This window comes from Condylostylus longicornis, unplaced genomic scaffold (assembly GCF_029603195.1).
Source record: "Condylostylus longicornis isolate FDR11 unplaced genomic scaffold, ASM2960319v2 ptg000044l, whole genome shotgun sequence".
In the NCBI taxonomy this organism is placed as follows: Eukaryota; Metazoa; Arthropoda; class Insecta; order Diptera; family Dolichopodidae; genus Condylostylus; species Condylostylus longicornis.
Window position 1 is genome coordinate 226619 of NW_026578013.1, and position 19282 is coordinate 245900.

Consider the following 19282-nt stretch of genomic DNA (forward strand, 5'->3'; position numbering starts at 1 on the left):
TTTTTTTTTGATTATTTTGCTTGTATTTTTATTAGCAAAACATTTCTCATCTGCAAAATCCTATTACAAGATTAGGATTTAAATTGGTTTTCTGTTTTGTTTTTCTTTTTTTTCAATTTTCGATTTATTTTCTTTTTTGACTTTGTTTTTGTATTTTTTCATTTTAGAAATGAGAACGTGTAATTTTGCGCTCTCAATCTCACAATCGTTCTTACATACTTACAAATTTTTACCAATAAATTGTAGCTTGTTTTTCACCTTATTTTTATTATTATGAAAAACTATTTTTATTTTATTTTGATAATGGCAACTCAATACGACAAGATTTAAACATTTGCAATACCAAAATTGGAATTTTTAATTTGAAATTCGCGATATTTTGTAAAAATTATATTGGGAAATGTTAATAAAGTGTAAAAATTATTTGGAAGGTAGGAACATTTCTGAATGTTAAAAGAGATATACGTCATTAACTCATAGTAGTTAGTTATAACCGGTTTGATTCAATACACGACAATTCGGTAACTAAAACTCATATTCATGGATGCAGCTCTATAATTCAAATTTTGTATTTCACATCATTGGATTTATTGGCTGAATTGGATCTTAATCTTATTAGAATTTCCTTGTGACAAATGCTTTTACGATTTAAACTTGTTTTCCAACTGCACCACAATGGATGAATTCAAGAATTGTTTAATCAAAATAATTGTACCCATATTTCATCATTTATTAAACGGTTGTATTCACTAATGTTAAGCATTGAATAAAATTTTATCCAACTGAATTTATTTTCAAACTATTGTTTCCATTAATTGTTCACCTACCAACTGTAATCCTCATTGTTTAACAATTATTATTTTTACTCTTCATTTAACAACACTGCCGATTGTTCTATTTTTCTTTTAAATAAAATGTGTTTTTAATTTACATAAAATTTTTTTTCAAACCACAATCGTTTTTTTTTGTTTTTTCAACTACATTTTTAATTCAGATTTTATTTAATTTTATTTCAGATTCGATCGATTAGCTGCAGAACATCATTGTCTACGAATAAAATTATTAGGTGATTGTTATTATTGTGTTTCAGGATTACCTGATCCTAGACCAGATCATGCACATTGTGCTGTTGAAATGGGTCTGGATATGATTGATGCAATAGCGTAAGTATAAATTCAATATGAATTTATGTAAGGATATTAATTGTAAACTGAAAATTTTTAATTATTGCGGAATTTTTCATACTATTATTAAATTTTATAGATTGGTACGGGAAGTTATGGCTGTTAATGTTAATATGAGAGTTGGAATACATACAGGTCGTGTTCATTGTGGTGTCTTAGGTTTAGTTAAATGGCAATTTGATGTATGGTCAAATGATGTTACATTAGCAAATCATATGGAAAGTGGTGGTATACCTGGGTAAGTAAAAATTTATTTAATACTTAAACTATTATTGAACATTAAACTTGATTTCTATACCAATTTCAATCATAGAGTTGAGACTTTCGAAACTCTGCTTCTTAAACCTCAAAAAAAAAATGTTTGTTTTTTTAAGTTTTGAACATATTTTAGAATTGTTTGAAATTTACCCCTGAAAGTATGCAATAATTCAATAAAAAAAATTTTTTTATTCCATCAATGAATTACAATTCCCACTCTAATAAATTTAAAAAGAAAATAGATTAAATTATTTGGATAACTATTAGCACCTCATAAATTTAAGCCTGAAAGTGCTAAAGTTATATAAAAATAATCTCCTTCAGAATAAGTGAATCAATAATTTTTGCAATGATTTTTTATTATCCTTATTATTTTCTCCAAAAAAAATTGTTTATTTAACTAACACAGCATATAGAGAGGACTCGTGTAATGTTATTTACAATCACACAAATTTATTACCAATAAAGTACCATGAAATTACGTGATCAATATTTCGATTAGCTCAATTTCATACAATATCTATATTATCAGCATTCGTGTTTCATTGAAGATTATTTTTAAAAAAATTTTGAAGGATAAAATTTCAAAAGGAAACAAAACTAAATTGCCTTACTCCCCTCCGCCATCATTATTATTTTCTTTTATAGTCGTCACGGTTTTTTAATTAAAAACGAACTAAATATATTTGGCTTTGGATATTGCTCATGGAAATATTCAAAGTCAACATACCTTATTGGTTTAGGCAACATTTCTTAAAATTTAAATGAATTTTAATACGAACTTTTGATTTTATGAATAAAGTTCTTGATATATTTAATTTTTTTAGGAATATTAGCAACTTTGAATTGAAAAAATAGTCAGAACTACTAAAATTTTAATTTTAGTAGTAAATTTTTAAAGCTCTCATACTATTTTAACAATTGCATCCTTTAAGCTTTAAATATTTTGAAATTTTAAATTGGAAAATAAGAAATTTTTCATTAAAATGTGTGAATTTTAATAGCCACAAAAATGTACAATTTCGGACTCAAAAAATCAAAGCATACTAAATGAAAATCATAATTTTTGAAAATTTTATAAAATTTATAATAAAAAACTACAAAGCAAGGTTCTCTTTCATAGTATAGACTAGACCGTAAAAAAAAATTATTTTAAAAATAAATTGTGTTTGAGCACCATTTTTCGATAATATTTGTGATTTCATACATTACCCTTTTTTAATAACACCACAAAGAAACTATATTAAATCTCTGAAAAATATTTTAATAAAAGTACACTCTTCCCTCGATTTGAAATTGAATCTCTCCGGGTTTCCTTAGTAAAATCCAAATAAAATCTTTACTCAATTTACATTTTATTTTTCGACTTCTTTTTTCGAAAATTATGCGTGTTTTATAGTACACGTTTTATTTTATAAAGCTTAAAAAAATTTTCCAAAATAACAATCAAGAATTTCGCCCTTATTTTCCCTAACCTTGAAATCCTCATTTACATCCAATTTTTTCTTTAAAAAAATTTAAATTTTTTTAAATCTTTCCATTTTACATACTCGATTTTAAGATTGATCCTATGGGTAGTAAATCGGAGTTAAGGTGTACGTTGATATCATATCAAAAATTATTGCAAAAAATTTGGTTATTTTGTAATCTTTTGGGAACCGCATCAAGTTCTTTTGTTTAAGAAAAGGTTTTCCATATTAAAGCACATGTTTATATACATAATTTTTATATAGACATGAAAACAGATAACAAACTTCTATTATGAATGAAATTTAAAAAAAAATTTTAAGGGTCTAGACAATAAATAAACTTATTTAAGTATTGAATATTGTTATTCTCAATTAATAGAAGCAAATAAGACTGCATATAATTTATACATTTACAATATACAGAATATAATTGGAAGATTATTAAAATCGAAGCCGACTTGCAGAGCTGTATTAAATATAGATGCTATGTGATGTTCTCTGGGCCATTAATTTTTGCAAATGTAAGAGAAACTCAGTTGTTAAGTTGAACATCTACATAACATAAGAGAGACACTACATTTTGAATCATTGAAGAAAAATATTTGGTATAAAATAACTCTTGCAGAACTCTATTTTTCTAAATCTAAACTAGATCAGGTAGCATAATGACTCATATACCAAATTAAAGGTTAGAAGACAAAATTTTCACCTGCGCTTAAATTGGAGAAAGCTCCAATGTTGTGTCACCTAGAAAATTAACATTTTTTAAAAATGAAAAGTTAAAATTTTAAATTTTTCAAAACTTTAAAGTCATATGTTTCCAAAAATTCTGAGCAGATTATAACTAATGTAAACATTTATAAGAAAGCCCTTATTCCGAGGTTCCCAAATCATATTTAATACCGCGCCTATTCTACACGTGCACGTAGTTATACTTAAAATTTCAAAGAGTAAAAAAATCAGTAGAACTCAACTTTAAGCTCATGTAACTTTGAACCGGTCAAAAGTTTTGTCAACTCATGAAGGCCTGTAAAATGGTTATATAGTAGTGCACTTTGATGGGAGACACCCCGTATATCGGCTGAAAAATAATATTAAAATTTAAAGGGTCATAAACCAATATTGTAGAAAATCGAATTACGAAAATAAGAAAGTTTTACAAAATTTTTATATCAGAAGATCAACCCATTTTAAATTTAATAAAATTTTGCAATTGGAAACAAATTTTTCCAATTTATTCACGAATTTTAAACTTTGGGTTTTCAGATATAATAAAATTTATCTCGATTTATCGCATCAACATACATATATTATGCAAATATATGTATATCATCGGCGAACGAAAATGATTACGGTATTCAAAATATAAAAAAATAATTGTTTATCTGCCGTGCGTTATTAGGATTTTGTCGTATAGTTCATATTCTGAATTGCGCGCCCTTCTCACGGCTAGCTATTTGAAATAAAATTATGTCAATAATTTTAGTTTTTGAATTTCACCACAGTACTATTCGCCTGCTTCATATCACGCAAGAAAAAGCTACTACTTGAATTTGGAATTTCAGCATAGTAAAAACTATTTGAAACTTTGAAAAAAAAATAAATAACCCGAGAGACGCCGAATAGTTGTAAATGTATGTAAAATTGTATTTCTCTTTTAAATGACGTAGGAGCTTTCTGAATACCCTCTGCGTCTGCGAGAGCAAAGTTAAAGTAAAAAAGGGTTATTTCTCTTCAATATTATTCGAAATCTAAACTAATTTAACTCATTTTTTTCTTGAAAACCTATCCTTAATTTATTAATCTTATTTGTATATGAGAAACTCTATCTAAATACACTCTATCTAACTCCAATTACAATTCTATTTTTAATAAAAATAACAAATAAAAATCCTTTCTTTTAATAGACGAGTTCATATAACCAAAGAAACACTAAAATGTTTAGATGGTGACTATGAAGTTGAAGAGGGACGTGGTTGGGAAAGAAATTCATATTTAAAAGATCATCAAATTGAAACATATTTAATAGTTCCTGGAGATACATATAGACCGGTAATTTTTATAATCTTATAATCCACTAAACCTTTAAAACAATTTTAATATAAATGAAAATTTAAAATAATTTTAATTGAAATTTTATTATGCAACAATCTAAATTTATTTTCTTTAATTTTCTATATTCCTTGAATTATGCCAATAAATTGCTCCTGTTAATATTACCGGAAATTTAATTTTCTCTACTACACACCGTTTTTTTTGTTTTGCAAAACATGGATACGCCCTTCAAATGATCTCTTCTACATTTGAAATGCATTAAGAATAAAAAGAGTAAACCAACTTTAGCAATTAATGGTAATATATCGAAAGAACTTAGAATGATGGGACATGGTACACAAAAGAACACATCAAAGTAAGAAAGAGAAAAATAGATTTTAATAATGCAATTTTCAACTAGAATTTAATAACAAAAAATAGAAAAAAAAACAGGAAATTCTATTAATTTTTAATTGTGGAAAATTTTTTTTTTTAATTGAAAATAAATTGTTTCATTTTATTTTAACACTCACTTTCAATGTTATTATTTTTCATGTTTCTCTCTTTTCTTTTCCGCTTTATAATATTTTCAATCTTATTTTAGATTGGGTTTCACGGATGCTACAGAAATCACCAAAGATCCAGAAGATGAAGTTAATGATTATTTAATGAGAGCCATTGATGCACGTAGCATTGATCATTTACGTTCAGAACATTGTAAATCGGTTTTATTATCCTTTAAGGATGTCAATTTAGAGAAAAAAGTAAGTAGATTAAAATGAAAATAACTGGAAAAAAAAAATTGCAGTAAAGAAATAAGAGTTTGAAAAATGATAAAGTTTTAAAATGGAAAAAAGTTTAAAGAAATCTTAAAAATGAATTTTTCATTTAAACTTTTTCTATAACATTTTTTTTTTTTCACGTATGTTTTATATAAGAATAATGACACGCGTTATTAAATTATTTACATAAACATTTCTGCGACCTTTAAAAATTGAACAAAACTGAGAAAAACGCTATCATAACAGTAATTAAGCTGCAAAGAAGTTAAGCTTACGTTGGTTTTTGAAATTAAGATTCTACTTCCAAGTATTTGTTTTGAATACGGTTGCCCAAATTTTTTCTTCAGCAAAAATACGATCTCCCTATTTACTACTAAAGGAATCCCAAAACTAATATTAATATGCCGCAAAGCCTGTTCACTAATTTTCACGAAAAGTATTGTGGTAGACGCAAATTGTTCTAATTATTGTTCAACTAAATTTTTTTATTGTAATAAAAAAAAAACAAAAATTAAATTATTTGGAGATCAAGTACTCAAAATTTTTGTTTTAGAATATCCTAACCAAAGATCTTGAAAATTTTCCCCAAGTTCCCTAAATTTGAGTACTTGAATGTGCTTATCAACTTACACCAACATCATAAAAAAAGATTTACATAGCAACCTACTAATTCAAGGTAAAATTTTACTTAAAAATAAATCTAAAAATATAATTTTAAAATCATTTCTTAATTTCACTTTCAATTTATAATGTTATACAAAATGAGACCACTTAAATTACCTCAAGTCTTCTAAAAATTCATTTTTCACTATTATTAATTAAAACTATTGTCATGCCAACTCATAAAATTCCAAATTTTTCTTTTCATAAAAATATTGAAAAAAAGTGCTTATTAATTTCACTCTGTCTGTCTGTCCGCCCGTGAACCCGTTTACTTCTACATGCTTCAAGATAGACCGCTGAAATTTTACACATAAATAAATCTATTTTAGTTTTAAATAGTAATTTACCAGAAATTTATTTTCGTGGAAGAAAATCTCCGCCCAGCTGTTGTAACAAAAATTCAAAACACTTTGAAACACTTCAAACGTAAGAAAGTAGTGGCTGGCATCTTTTACCGCATCATACCATATTTGGAATTTACAAATATTGAATCGCCTTTAAAAGTTACCGTTATATAAAATTCGTTTTTTCAAATTTTTAATATCGCAGGTTGTAGCTGTCTGAAATTTTAGCTTTAGACACTAATAAATAGCTCATTTCGTTAGAAGAAAATTTTATTCCACCTCCAACTCCTCTCAAGTTATTCAGTCTTCAAATTTCTAAAATTTGAATTTACCTCAGAATATATTTCCAAAACTGCAAGCTCTTTCCAAATTTCTATAAATGAAGAAAGCTACCGTCAAATGCGATTCCATCAAAAAAAATAATTATTTTTTCCAACTAACGCAAGTAACTCTTAAATTTGAGAGTTCTGTTTACGCCTCTCTCAGTTTTTTTTTTCATCCTAAATGTATGCAACCTTTAAAATATTTGGTCAAGAATGAATGTAATTTAAATAATGTAGTAGATTGTTTTTAAAAACACCATTTACTCTTTTTGAAGAGAAAAGCGCTATTTTGCAAACCATTGGCTTCACCCAACTTTATTTAAATAATTATTTGAAAACGAAAAAGAAAGAAAAAATTTTTTTAATTATCAAATTATCATTGGTTCTAATTAATAAATTTTTTCTTTTTACACTTTTTTCAATTTCAGTATTCTGCGGAACCAGATAGAATGCTAACCTTATATTTTTATTGTAGTTTTGTAATATTAGGAGGAATAATTGTAATGCGCCTAATAGTTTTTAAAAGGTATTGTAAAAATATGGAGAATATGCGAAAACAAAAAAATTTTAATTACTTAAAATCTTCAAAAAAGAAAATTATTCTTATGTTTTTTCACTTTTCAGAAATTCTTTGAATTACGTAACGGCTAGTGTTTGTTTAATTCTTCTTTTAATTATTGTATTTCTTGTTGCCTCTTATGAAATTAACCTTAAGGTAAGAACAAAAATTTTCATTTCCACATACAAAATTATTAACACAAATGAAAATAAATTAAAAATTATTTTTTATTGTTTAATTTTCTTTTTTTGTCTTTTAAAAAAATATGAAAATGCAGCTTCCGCTTGGTGCTAAAAAATTTTCAGAAAAAATTCATAGAAATCGTACAACTTCACAAATTTTAGGTTTTTTTGTTGTAGTTATAATAAATTTTGCATCTTCTTTATCTATAGTAAGTATAAAAAATATTGTTTTTTACGTCAAATATAATGTTAGAATAAAGAATACATACACATACATATTCTTAATGGTATTGTACATACAACTATGCATATTTACCCGTAATAAATTTATATAACATAAACACGGCAAAATTTCTATTGCAGTACATTGATTGCGGTATAAAAAATGTATAAAATTCTTGTAGGTGCAGTTCAGTGCCCATTATTTAATTTTAATATAAAAAATTCATACACCTAAATTTTATTCTATAGGTATTCCAAATTTTTCCGAAATTTAGCAGTGCGTATAATATTGTATTATTATTTAAGTACAAAACTCAGATTAAGTTCACACATAAATACGTACATATGTCTTAAATACGTACGTTTTTTTGCAATACAGGTGTTAAAAGTCAAAATAATCGAGACAATAAAAAAGGTGGACTTTAATTGTTTTTAGACCTATAAATAGTCGGATGTTTTAACCCAAGCTTAAATGCACTTAATGGGCCATTATTTCATAAAACTTATCAATTTGGTTAACTATTAGTTTTACTCTATTGCAGCACAGACATTGTGTCGCAGTACTTTGTGCCAAATCAATATATCTTTTTAGATTCAGTATATCTGTTCGAATCCTATCTTCTGTTAGGCGAGTGGTCGTATAAAATGTATATGCTGCTCGAAACGTGCCTCATGTTTCACTATTCCTTATTTCATCACTTACCCTAGGGACATGGAAATCTCTATTAGAGTCACTGTTATACGTACATAAGAGGGAGCACCTACCATACCTACATTTTGTCTATAATAAATTTAGATACAAAATTTTTTGCGATAGAATGAAAATATCAGCAAGACAAATTATTGCGATAAATGTACTCATACTTTCAAATAATTTCTTTTAGCCATGTAGATTAAATATAAATTTAATTCCACTTTAAGTATAAGTTACGAAAAAAAAAACTATTAATGAATAATTTCTTTGATATTAAATTAAAAAGAAAATCTTAATGTGCAATCAAATCAGATATCCCAAAATATTTTTTATTAACGAATCGGCATCATATTCCAGTGAGGCTGTTAACTGAACCTTACTTTAACCTTACAAAAAAAATTATTCCTATTTTCTTTAATTTTATTGTATTTTTGTTTTTTTGGGTTCTTTTCTACATCCCCCATATGATGAATATATCATAACATATAATGTTTATAGATAACTTAATAATTAACCACATGACTTCTAATTTACCTTTATTTTCGAGTTAACTAACCCTAACCACATTTCATTTATTACAACTCGTAAAAAAGTTTTATTTTCCATTTTTATTTTTGGTTTTTTGTTTTTTCATTTCCTTTTATTTCCTCATTTCCTATTTTATTTGGGACAAATTATAGTCCTTTTTTTTTCTGTTTGTACCAAGGTAACATTCAACAGTTGGTGTATACTCAAATAAAAATTATATATTTTTTTCTTTTCCGTTATTTTTATGTTAAAAATAATGCTATGTATGTATGTAAAAGTATTTGTAATGAAATTTGTCCACACAGTTCAACATCCAAATACAGAAAACGAAAATACAATAGAAATATTATTGTTATATTTAAGGTCAAAAAATATCTTCATCGATATTTTGTATATTAAAGTGTATATATTGGTCAGTTACTAGGGTTTTAATAACCCCAATGATTTGATATTTTGCATGAATTATATATGAGCTGTAATCCTTCTCTGTAAAATATTATAAGTGCATTAAAGAGCTCTTAATTGAATTAAAATTAAATAGAAATTATTTAAATTTTTTGTATAACATTTCTCGCTAAAATACTTTGAACTACTAGTAGCTACACCAACATTAGAACCATAAGTATGCCGTGGGATTTTTTTTCTATAGCGCATTTTATTTTTATACGGGTATCCCTTAGGTTAATTTTATTCTCTGTAATTCGACTATAACAATACTATAATAATTAATAAAGTTTCCAGATGAAAAAACTTTATTATTATTTTCAGTTTTTCTTTCTTCCCTCTTTTTCCATATATTTCATTTTATATGTATATGTGTATGTATGCATATATAAATATCCTATATATAGGAATTATTTTCTATTTTTATCTTTTCTTAATTAATAAATTTATTTAAAAGAAGATTTTTTATACAAAAACCAAAAAAAATATTTTATACAGGCTTTAATAAATTTCCAAGACTGTTCACCATCATCATTTAAAAATTTAACACAAAATACAATAATAGCTACAAATACAATAAATGCTACGACATCATTATCATCAACAGCCAGTATGTTAACAACAAATTCACCTATAATTTCAACTATGAAAACTACAACAGACAGTAATATTAGTACAGTAGATGTTACAACAATATCATATCAGGATAGTATTCAATGTGATTATTTTATTCTTAATAATGTAAGTTTTGATAAGAATTGTTATACAAAACGTGTCATGTAAAAATTTTTTATATCTTTTTCCGAATTTTCTTTGTAGACTTTTCTATTGGTATCATTACTATCAATGATGACTTGTGCCATTTATCAAGTTTTAAGAATTATCCTTAAATTATTATTACTTTTATTTACTGGAACATTTTATTTTGCGTTCTCATTATATTTCTATACAACGAGAGAGGAACAACTTAGTTTAAGGTAATTGATATAAATTGTGGTTGGTTGCAGTTGTGCTTTTATTTTGCTCTTTTAAATCTTTTAATTTTTAATTTTTTTTTTGTGGGTTTTGTTTTAAACACTTTTACACAGACCAAAAAATTTTGAAAAAAAAATGCTTGTTAGTTCCACTCTGTCCGTGGAATATAGATATTTCCGTAGAAGTAAATTTTTACCAATCTCCCCCTCTAAATATTATAGCTCCTCAAAATCCTAAGAATGCCATTTTTTAAGTAATTACTGTAGCAATACCAGAAACATTTTTTAAATTCTGCAAAGGCAGAAAAGTAGTGACAGGCTTCTTCTACCGAATACCTTACCATACCATACTTGAAAATTTCTAAAACAAAATGGCTGTTAAAATTTACCGTTACCCAAAATCCGATTTTTACAAATTTCTAAATCGTTTTTCTTCTAGACTTCAGATTGTATTGTTCTCAAATTTTGGTAACTGTTAGATATATATGATTATATTATTTCGTTAGAAATAAATTTTTTTCCTCATAAACGCCCTTCTAAAGTTATCACTTCTAGAAATTTATAAAATTTGCATTTTTAGCACCTTATACTTTCAAAACTCCAAACTTCTCCAAAATTTTTTATAAAAGAAGAAAGCTAACAGTAGACGCCATTCCATTAAAAAATATTTAACCCTTAAATTTGAGCATTATGCTAGCGCTTCTTTCAATTTTTTTTTCGCCTTATCCTAAATGTATGCAATCTTTAAAATACATTAGTATACGAATGAAAGTCATTAAGAGCAGTATTATCACTTTTTAAAGGGAAAAGTGCTACTTTACAAACCATTGATTTTACCGAACTTTATTTTAAATTTTGAATCCTTTAGTTGGGAAACCAAAAAAAAAAGAAAACAAGAAAAAAAATTGTTTATAGACTGTAACCAATTTTTTTCATACGTACATAATATAGGTGAACATTTTAATGTTTTATTAAAATTATTTTATGAGAAAATAAATTAAATATTTCAGTTAAAAAAAAAAAAAAAGTAATTTTCGTCTAGACTTTCAGAACAATTTTAAAAATCTATATATAATCTTATTCTTATACTTACTCTACATATTTAACATATTTCACAAAAATCGCTTTAAGAAAAGGATAATTTAAAATTATTTCATACGTAGGGTTTTTCTAAAACGACGACATTAAAAAAATAATTTTTGAAGTTTACAAGGGGTTTGTTCTTTTTTTTAAATTGAAAAAAGTTTTTAATGGTTGTCATTTTATTTTTTATTAAGTGCCATTTAGGGGATTACACAAAATAAAGTACATGAACATTATATTATTTTTTTTTTTCATCTTGCTAAAATTTAACCCCAATTTTCTTAATTCAACAAAGCGTATCGGCTGTGTTTTATAATTCTAATTTATTATTAAAATGTCATATAGGTACATAGAAAAAAATTTTTAAATTAAAATTTTCTTATTTTTCATATTGTAGAATATTATTGATTTACCCCTAAAAATATGCTATACAACTTTAATATAACTGAATCAGACACTAGTTACTGCGCAATTTTAATTTTGATACTTGATTCACAGAATTTGAAAAGAAAACAATAAATGAACAAGTATTATTTTCCACAATTCATTTACAAGCCAGTAAAGAGCCTGTAAATTTACTTTACTGTATAGTGAATGCTTTTAAAATAAATGAAATCATATGCGAATAACGCAATCTAATATTGCTTATTTATGTACTTTATTGCATAAGTTTGTAGATATATATACTTTACTGTCTATATGTGCTAGAGGGGCCTTCCAGCTTTTACAGTTCAGGGAGCTTTTAGGAGGTCACGATCAGGTCCGCTTTAGGAAAATCATATGAAATGAGCTTGAAACACATCATATGTGAGAATTCTCCCCTGTATCACTTAATTGTCACTTTAGGAGGCTGGGCCTAAAAAGTTAAGGTGTTTGTGGATTTTGCAGTGAGGCCTTGGTACCCCTTCTGGGGGATAATGTGGGACTCTTATCCGTTGGACTCTTATCCGTAGGGGGGGGGGGGGGTGTTGTAGAGCATTGTCCCATATGCAGTTTAGAGGACACATTATATTTTTTAAGCTGGTTGCGGTGCACTGAATTCTTTTTTACTCACAATAAAGACAATTCAATAATCCTGATACTTATATTGGGCCGAAAATTTTGCAATATTTTGTTATTTAAATTATATTTTCTTATATTAATTTTTATTATATAATGAAATAAAAACAATTTTTTTTTCTAAATTTAATAAAATAGCAGATATGATACATCAGAAGTTCTTCTTAGATTCACAGTTGATTTAATATTTATAGTAATATTTACAATAGCCCTAATATTTCATAGTCATCAAACAGAAGCAACCTACCGATTAGATTTTATATGGAAATTGCAAGCAACAGGTGAGTAAATATAAAATAATTTTTGTATATTGAACGATTTTTTCATAATTAATGTTAAATTATTTAATTAATTTCTTAGCCCTAATACTTAGTCCAATACTTCCTAGTCCTAATTCTTTGTTTCATATAGTTACACATATTATATAAGACATATTATATATATTCTCTCTCTCCCAATATTATTCAAATTTCCCTCCTTTTCTCCAGTCCAAGAATACTCAAACAAAAAATTAGTTAACTGAGTCAGCATTTTCTCACTTTTTATTTTGTGTTAGTATTTGTTCTCTTTTACTTTCTCATTAAATAAATTGAGATAATTTACTTTTCATTTCTTTTTGAATTCAATAGAGGAAAAAGAAGATATGGAACACTTACAAGCATATAACCGGAAATTATTGGAAAACATCCTTCCGGTTCATGTTGCAGAACATTTTTTGAGTCGAGATAAAAATATTGATGTAAGTATATGTATATGTATAAGCATATAATTATTTTTATTTCTTTCATATTTCAATTTAGCACTACAAGTAATTGTATAAAAAGTAATATAAAAGTTTTTAATTGATTTCCACCTGATTTCCACTCGAATAAATAAAGTGTGTAAAGTGTAAAATTTTGAGATCCTTTTAGTGTAATATTATTCTTCTTTGTGTCACTTATTTGATCTATATAAATGAATATCCCTCTTTTTGTTTTATGTTAACTATTAGTGTGCTATAGTAAGTCTTTTTTCAAATCAATGGCACCGTGTAAACGTTCAAGAGATATCGAATACTGTACTTCCTTAATTTGTTTTCGGTAGAAAAAAAAATTAAATTTTCATGTACAGAATGGAATTTCTTAACGCTATCTATTGCACGACGACGTCATATAATGTAGACGTTGTCGTGCAAAATCCAATATCCAATATGGTGAATAATTTCTATATTATATATTTAATTTAATGTTATAAACCGCATAAATAACACTGATGAACCCTTCATTCTCCATTACAAACTCAATTTGAGTAAATAATAAAAAATTTTAATTTCAAAAATGAAAATGGAAGCCCACATAGCTAGTTAAAAGAATTTATATAATTAATTTAACATCAAACAAAGTAATGACTTTTGAAAATTGATTAATTTTTTTTTTTAAAAACACTTTATTCTTCAGCGATTTATGGTTTTAGGTGATTTAAATTAATAAAATGGTTTTATATTCAACATAAATATTTGCGCTTACGGCTAATAAATTTTTGTAATAAAAAACTTTTGCAAAAATATCCGATTAATTTTTTCTTTCTTTTCATATTTTTACTTCGGGTTTTATTTCTTGTGGCGGATTTTTTATAAACAAACACCTCTTTCAATTTTATTTTACAATTGAATATTTGAAAAATAAAAAAAAAAAGGATTTATATCATGAACAATGTGATAGTGTTTGCATAATGTTTGCTTCAATACCAAATTTCTCAGAATTTTATGTTGAACTTGAAGGGAACAACGAAGGTGTAGAATGCTTAAGATTATTAAATGAAATAATTGCTGATTTTGATGAATTATTGAATGAAGAACGTTTTCGGTAAGTTTATTTTAAACGAGCAATATATTTTAAAATAAATGCAAATTAAAACTATTCTATTCTTATAAATGTGGTGGGCTTAACTTCTCAATTAGTTTAAAATTTAAAAATTGTTTATTGTTCTTTATATTATCACTGCAAATTTACTATGGTTTTTACAAGGTCTTTCGGTAAATGTGGTACAAAATAGAGTAGAAAAGAGCTACGGTAAAAACTCCTGAAAATTCGCAATATTTCCACAAGGTAGGGACATGGTTAAAATTCGTCAAAATTTCGGTGTTTTTGAAAAATAAAGAAGAGCTACGGTAAAAAATCGTGAAAATTTACAATTTTTCGGCAAAGTATAGGGGTACGGTCAAAATTCGTGAAAATTTCAGTGTTTTTTCCACCAATTATACGGTCAAAATTCTCCAAAATTTCGATCAAAAATTGAGAAAATTTTGGTTTTTTTGATAAATTAAGGTTATGGTCAAACATCGTGAAAATTTTAGTTTTTCTAACAGGGTACGGGCACGGTCAAAAATCTGGAAATTTTCTTTTTTTTCTATGAAGTATAGGGGTACGGTCAAAAATCGTGGAATTTTTTAAAATTCAAAACTGTTCACTTTTAAATCTTTTCTTCCTAAAATCATAGAAATCAGTACGAAAGATAATCCACTCAATTACTAACGCACATAGAAGTTTCTTACCTGTGAAAATAAAATTTTGGCATTGCATTTTTTTTATTCATACTGTATGTGTGTACTGTATAATTAATTCACTAAATTTCCAGTGAAATATAATATTTTGAATACTATGTGTTTCAAGTGGAAAAAAAATATATACGAAATGAAAATCATACAGACTAGTGGCAGAATCACTTGTCTAATTCAGAGTATTCGGAATCAGCCCTTAAATTTAATATTCTTGCATATATTATTTGTTTTTTTTTATTATTGTATCTCACCAAAATTATAAGTTAAGCCCTTAATATTAAAAATTTAGTGAAAATTGTAAAAATTTTCAAAATCAATCTGATCATGTAAAAATTAGCGAAACTTGGGTTAATATTTCGAACAATTCTACTTAATTTATACAAGATCAGGTACACTACATAAAATTTTCATTGGAATACCAAGAATGATATATAAATTACACCTACATTTGCAATTATTATACACAATTTTTGATAATATTTTAAATTGTTCCATTTTATAAAGAAAATTTACCAAAAAACTAACAGAAATTCTAAAGAAATTCTTGAAAACTGTAGAACAAGTCCAATAAAATCAAATTTATTTATTCATTTTATTTAAAAAAAAAAATCGTCTAACAATAAATTAATTCACAACAAAATATTTCTTAGTTATTTTTCCAATAAAATTAACTTTAATTAAAAGAAAATAATTTTTTTTCAACTTGTTGAAAATTCCTAGAATTCTAATTTTTCTCGCCCTAAATTCAAAAGGACGCATCTATAAGAATAAATAACTTTGAAGACCATCTGTAAATATAATCAAATAAAATTCTAAAATCATTTAAAGCAATTTAAAATAAAAAACAACCATCTTGTTATTTTCTCTACAAATTGGAAAATAACTTTTCAAACATATTTTACTGTTATTTTTTGCTTTTTTGTTTTTTAAATTTTCATTTTTCCAATACAGCTTAAAGGTATTTTCCATTTTACATATTAATCCAACTTAATGTAATTAAAAAAGTTTTTCTTTAAAAAAATTATAAAAAAAAACTCCACAGAAAGAACAAAACTAAAAAATTAAATAAAAAAAAAAGAAAAATAAAGTTTTTACAGTTATAAAGGCAAAAATTTTTAAAAGGGAAAAATCAAAAACGTTCAAGAAAAATTAACAATTATTTTTTCTCTACTACAAACACCTATACATTTATACAAAAACAATTTCCTTTAATTTAATGGAAAAATATTTTGAAAAAAAAAAATGAAGAAAAAAAAAGAAATTGTAGAAGAAAAATATTATTTTTTTTATTTCCACCTCAATACCCCCATAAATTCAAAAAAATTTTCTTTATTCAATTTTGCATTTATTTTTAGAATTTTTCTCGTTCTCCCCCTACATAGTTATAAAATAATCGAAATTTTGAATATTAATTGCAAAATCTATTTTCTATATGAATAAAGTTATATTGAAAAAATCAAAAGTACTGGTGCAACATATATGGCTGCTTCTGGATTAACTGCTCAAACCTGTGATATGACTGAATTTCGACATGTTACATCAATGGCCGAATATGCTTTACAATTATTTGATAAAATTGAAGAAGTTAATACCCATTCTTTTAATAATTTTCGTATGAGAATTGGTAAGTTTATAAGCCAATGAAAATTCATTTTTATTCATATGAAATTGCTATTAAAAATTACATAATTAATTTGCCGACTTAAAATTCTAATATTTTTTAACCAACCTTTGTAAATCAAATTATACACAAACATAACTTTCATTATAGGCTACGTTTTAATTTATTTATAAAAAAAAATTGAAAAACTTTTATACTTATTCAATAGGAATCAATATTGGACCTGTAGTGGCAGGTGTTATAGGTGCACGTAAACCTCAATATGATATTTGGGGCAATGCTGTCAATGTTGCAAGTAGAATGGATTCAACTGGATTATTAGATCATATACAAGTTAGTATAGTAAAATAAATTTTAAATCGAAAAAGTTAAAAAATAAATTTTAATTTTTTTTTTTTCTTCGAATTTCTATTTTAAATTTCTAATTTTGTATTTTCAATAAAAAAAATAAACAAATCTAGGTTACACAAGAAATTTTTCAAATATTAGAACCAAGAGGTTTCATATTAGAATTACGTGGTAGTGTTAATGTTAAAGGTAAAGGTACAATGATAACATATTTTTTAAAAGGAAAATCAACAGTTATAACAAATAATAATATAAATAGTAATAAAAGTATTGATGAAACAAATATAGCACAACAAAATCAATTATTAAATCATAATAATAATGCCAATAATACCATTCCAAATAATATTTTACAAAATCAAAATAGTACAAATTCAGATGATTTTACACAAGATTTTGATATAAACATTATGAAAAATAATCCAACAGCACAACGTCGAAAATCATTATGCCGTCAACATCAAATATCATCATCATTTGGTACAACATTTAGTGCATGTATAACACCTAGCCTATCAAATAGTTCATGTAGTGTAAATACAGCAAGTGCTCAAACAATTCCAAGTATTAAAGCAGTTAATTTAGTTGAATCACCAACTGATTCACAATCAACAATAACAACAGGAACTGGAACTGGATTACCAATTTCTATGATATCATTAACAACAACAACAACAACTACAATAGCAACAATAACAACAACAAATTCAACTACAAATCAATTATTACAAATGTCACAGAATTCACAAAGTGGTAGTAGTAATAGTAGTTGTACAAAACCACCATTACCAGTAACATGTCCCAGAAATCAAATAACAGATTTAAGAAAAGATTTTACAAAAGAATATTCAGATCGTTTAAAAGATTCAATTGAAAATTTAGAAATTTTATTAAAAAATGATATTAGTTTATCTGATTTAAGTAATAAACATCAACAACATATTATATTCCGTCAAACCGATCAATATAATAGTAGTTGTTCACAAGATTCAAAGCATATAAATTCAATTGATTTAATTAATAATTGCAACAGTAATAATTGTAAAAGTATAAATAATTCAAATAATAATAGCATTGATAATAGTGATAAAATAAAAAATTGCTCTGTAATTGTAAATTCAAATTATAATAATTGTAGTGGTGATAGTAGTAGCACCGATATTAATAATTATTGTATAAATGTAAATGATGTAAATAAATTAAAACGAAAATCATTAGATTTAAATGTTATGGAAAATCATTGTCATCATAGTAATAATAGTAATAATAGTTGTCTATTAGCAAAAGAAGCTAAAAATTTTATTTTATTAAATTGTAATGGTGATGGTAAAAGAATAAGTCCAATTAAAAATTCACAATCATTATGTCCAATTCGTACATCAACAACTCCAACATCAGCTTATATTATACCAAATAGTAAAAGTTTAACACTTATACATTCAAAAGGTATTACTAATTTTGTATTAAAAGATGTAACTAATGTTTTAGAAAAATCTTAGATTTCAAAAAATATTTTCCTATTTTAAAAATTTTAAATACAAAGTACAATTTTAATTCAAATGCTTTTGTTATACTTATAAAATCTTATCATGCGCCTTTTTAAAATGAACAAAGTTCAATAAGATCACATATCTTTTATTCAATAAAATTGTTAATTTTCCAAAGAATTTATGAATGTTAAAAGATTGTTGTTTTATATATGTATGTAGGAACAAAGAGGAATTTAGTAGTCAAGAAAATAGAAGAATAATAATTAAATAGTGCTCCAAATTTATGAAATTCAATAATTAAAAAATTATTTTTATCCTTATGGGAAGCTGAAAATATTTTTATTTGAAAATCCTAACTAAGTTGTAGTTTCAATTTAAAAAGTTAGATGAATTAAACACAGCATGTGAAGTCCTAAAAATCTTTGTTAATAAAAAATTTACTTAGTCCGAAAATATATAGTACCAAGGACAGGTAAATGAAA

The 19282-nt window shown here is 25.3% G+C and overlaps 1 protein-coding gene across 3 annotated transcripts in view; it reads left to right on the forward strand.

Annotated features, from left to right (window-relative positions):
* Positions 1-19282, forward strand: part of LOC129610136 (uncharacterized) — a 136532-nt gene extending 117250 nt beyond the window's left edge. The window contains exons 15-30 of one of the 3 annotated variants that reach the window (XM_055522523.1): positions 1017-1163; positions 1264-1422; positions 4819-4963; positions 5230-5321; positions 5550-5709; positions 7486-7583; positions 7682-7772; positions 7894-8007; positions 10185-10427; positions 10506-10663; positions 12941-13083; positions 13432-13541; positions 14477-14646; positions 16784-16965; positions 17171-17295; positions 17424-19282. In XM_055522523.1, the coding sequence (XP_055378498.1) occupies positions 1017-1163; positions 1264-1422; positions 4819-4963; positions 5230-5321; positions 5550-5709; positions 7486-7583; positions 7682-7772; positions 7894-8007; positions 10185-10427; positions 10506-10663; positions 12941-13083; positions 13432-13541; positions 14477-14646; positions 16784-16965; positions 17171-17295; positions 17424-18809 (3523 nt within the window). In that variant the 3' untranslated portion in view covers positions 18810-19282. The remainder of the gene's footprint in view (positions 1-1016; positions 1164-1263; positions 1423-4818; positions 4964-5229; positions 5322-5549; positions 5710-7485; positions 7584-7681; positions 7773-7893; positions 8008-10184; positions 10428-10505; positions 10664-12940; positions 13084-13431; positions 13542-14476; positions 14647-16783; positions 16966-17170; positions 17296-17423) is intronic. The other 2 variants (XM_055522524.1, XM_055522525.1) reach the window with 2 other exon arrangements.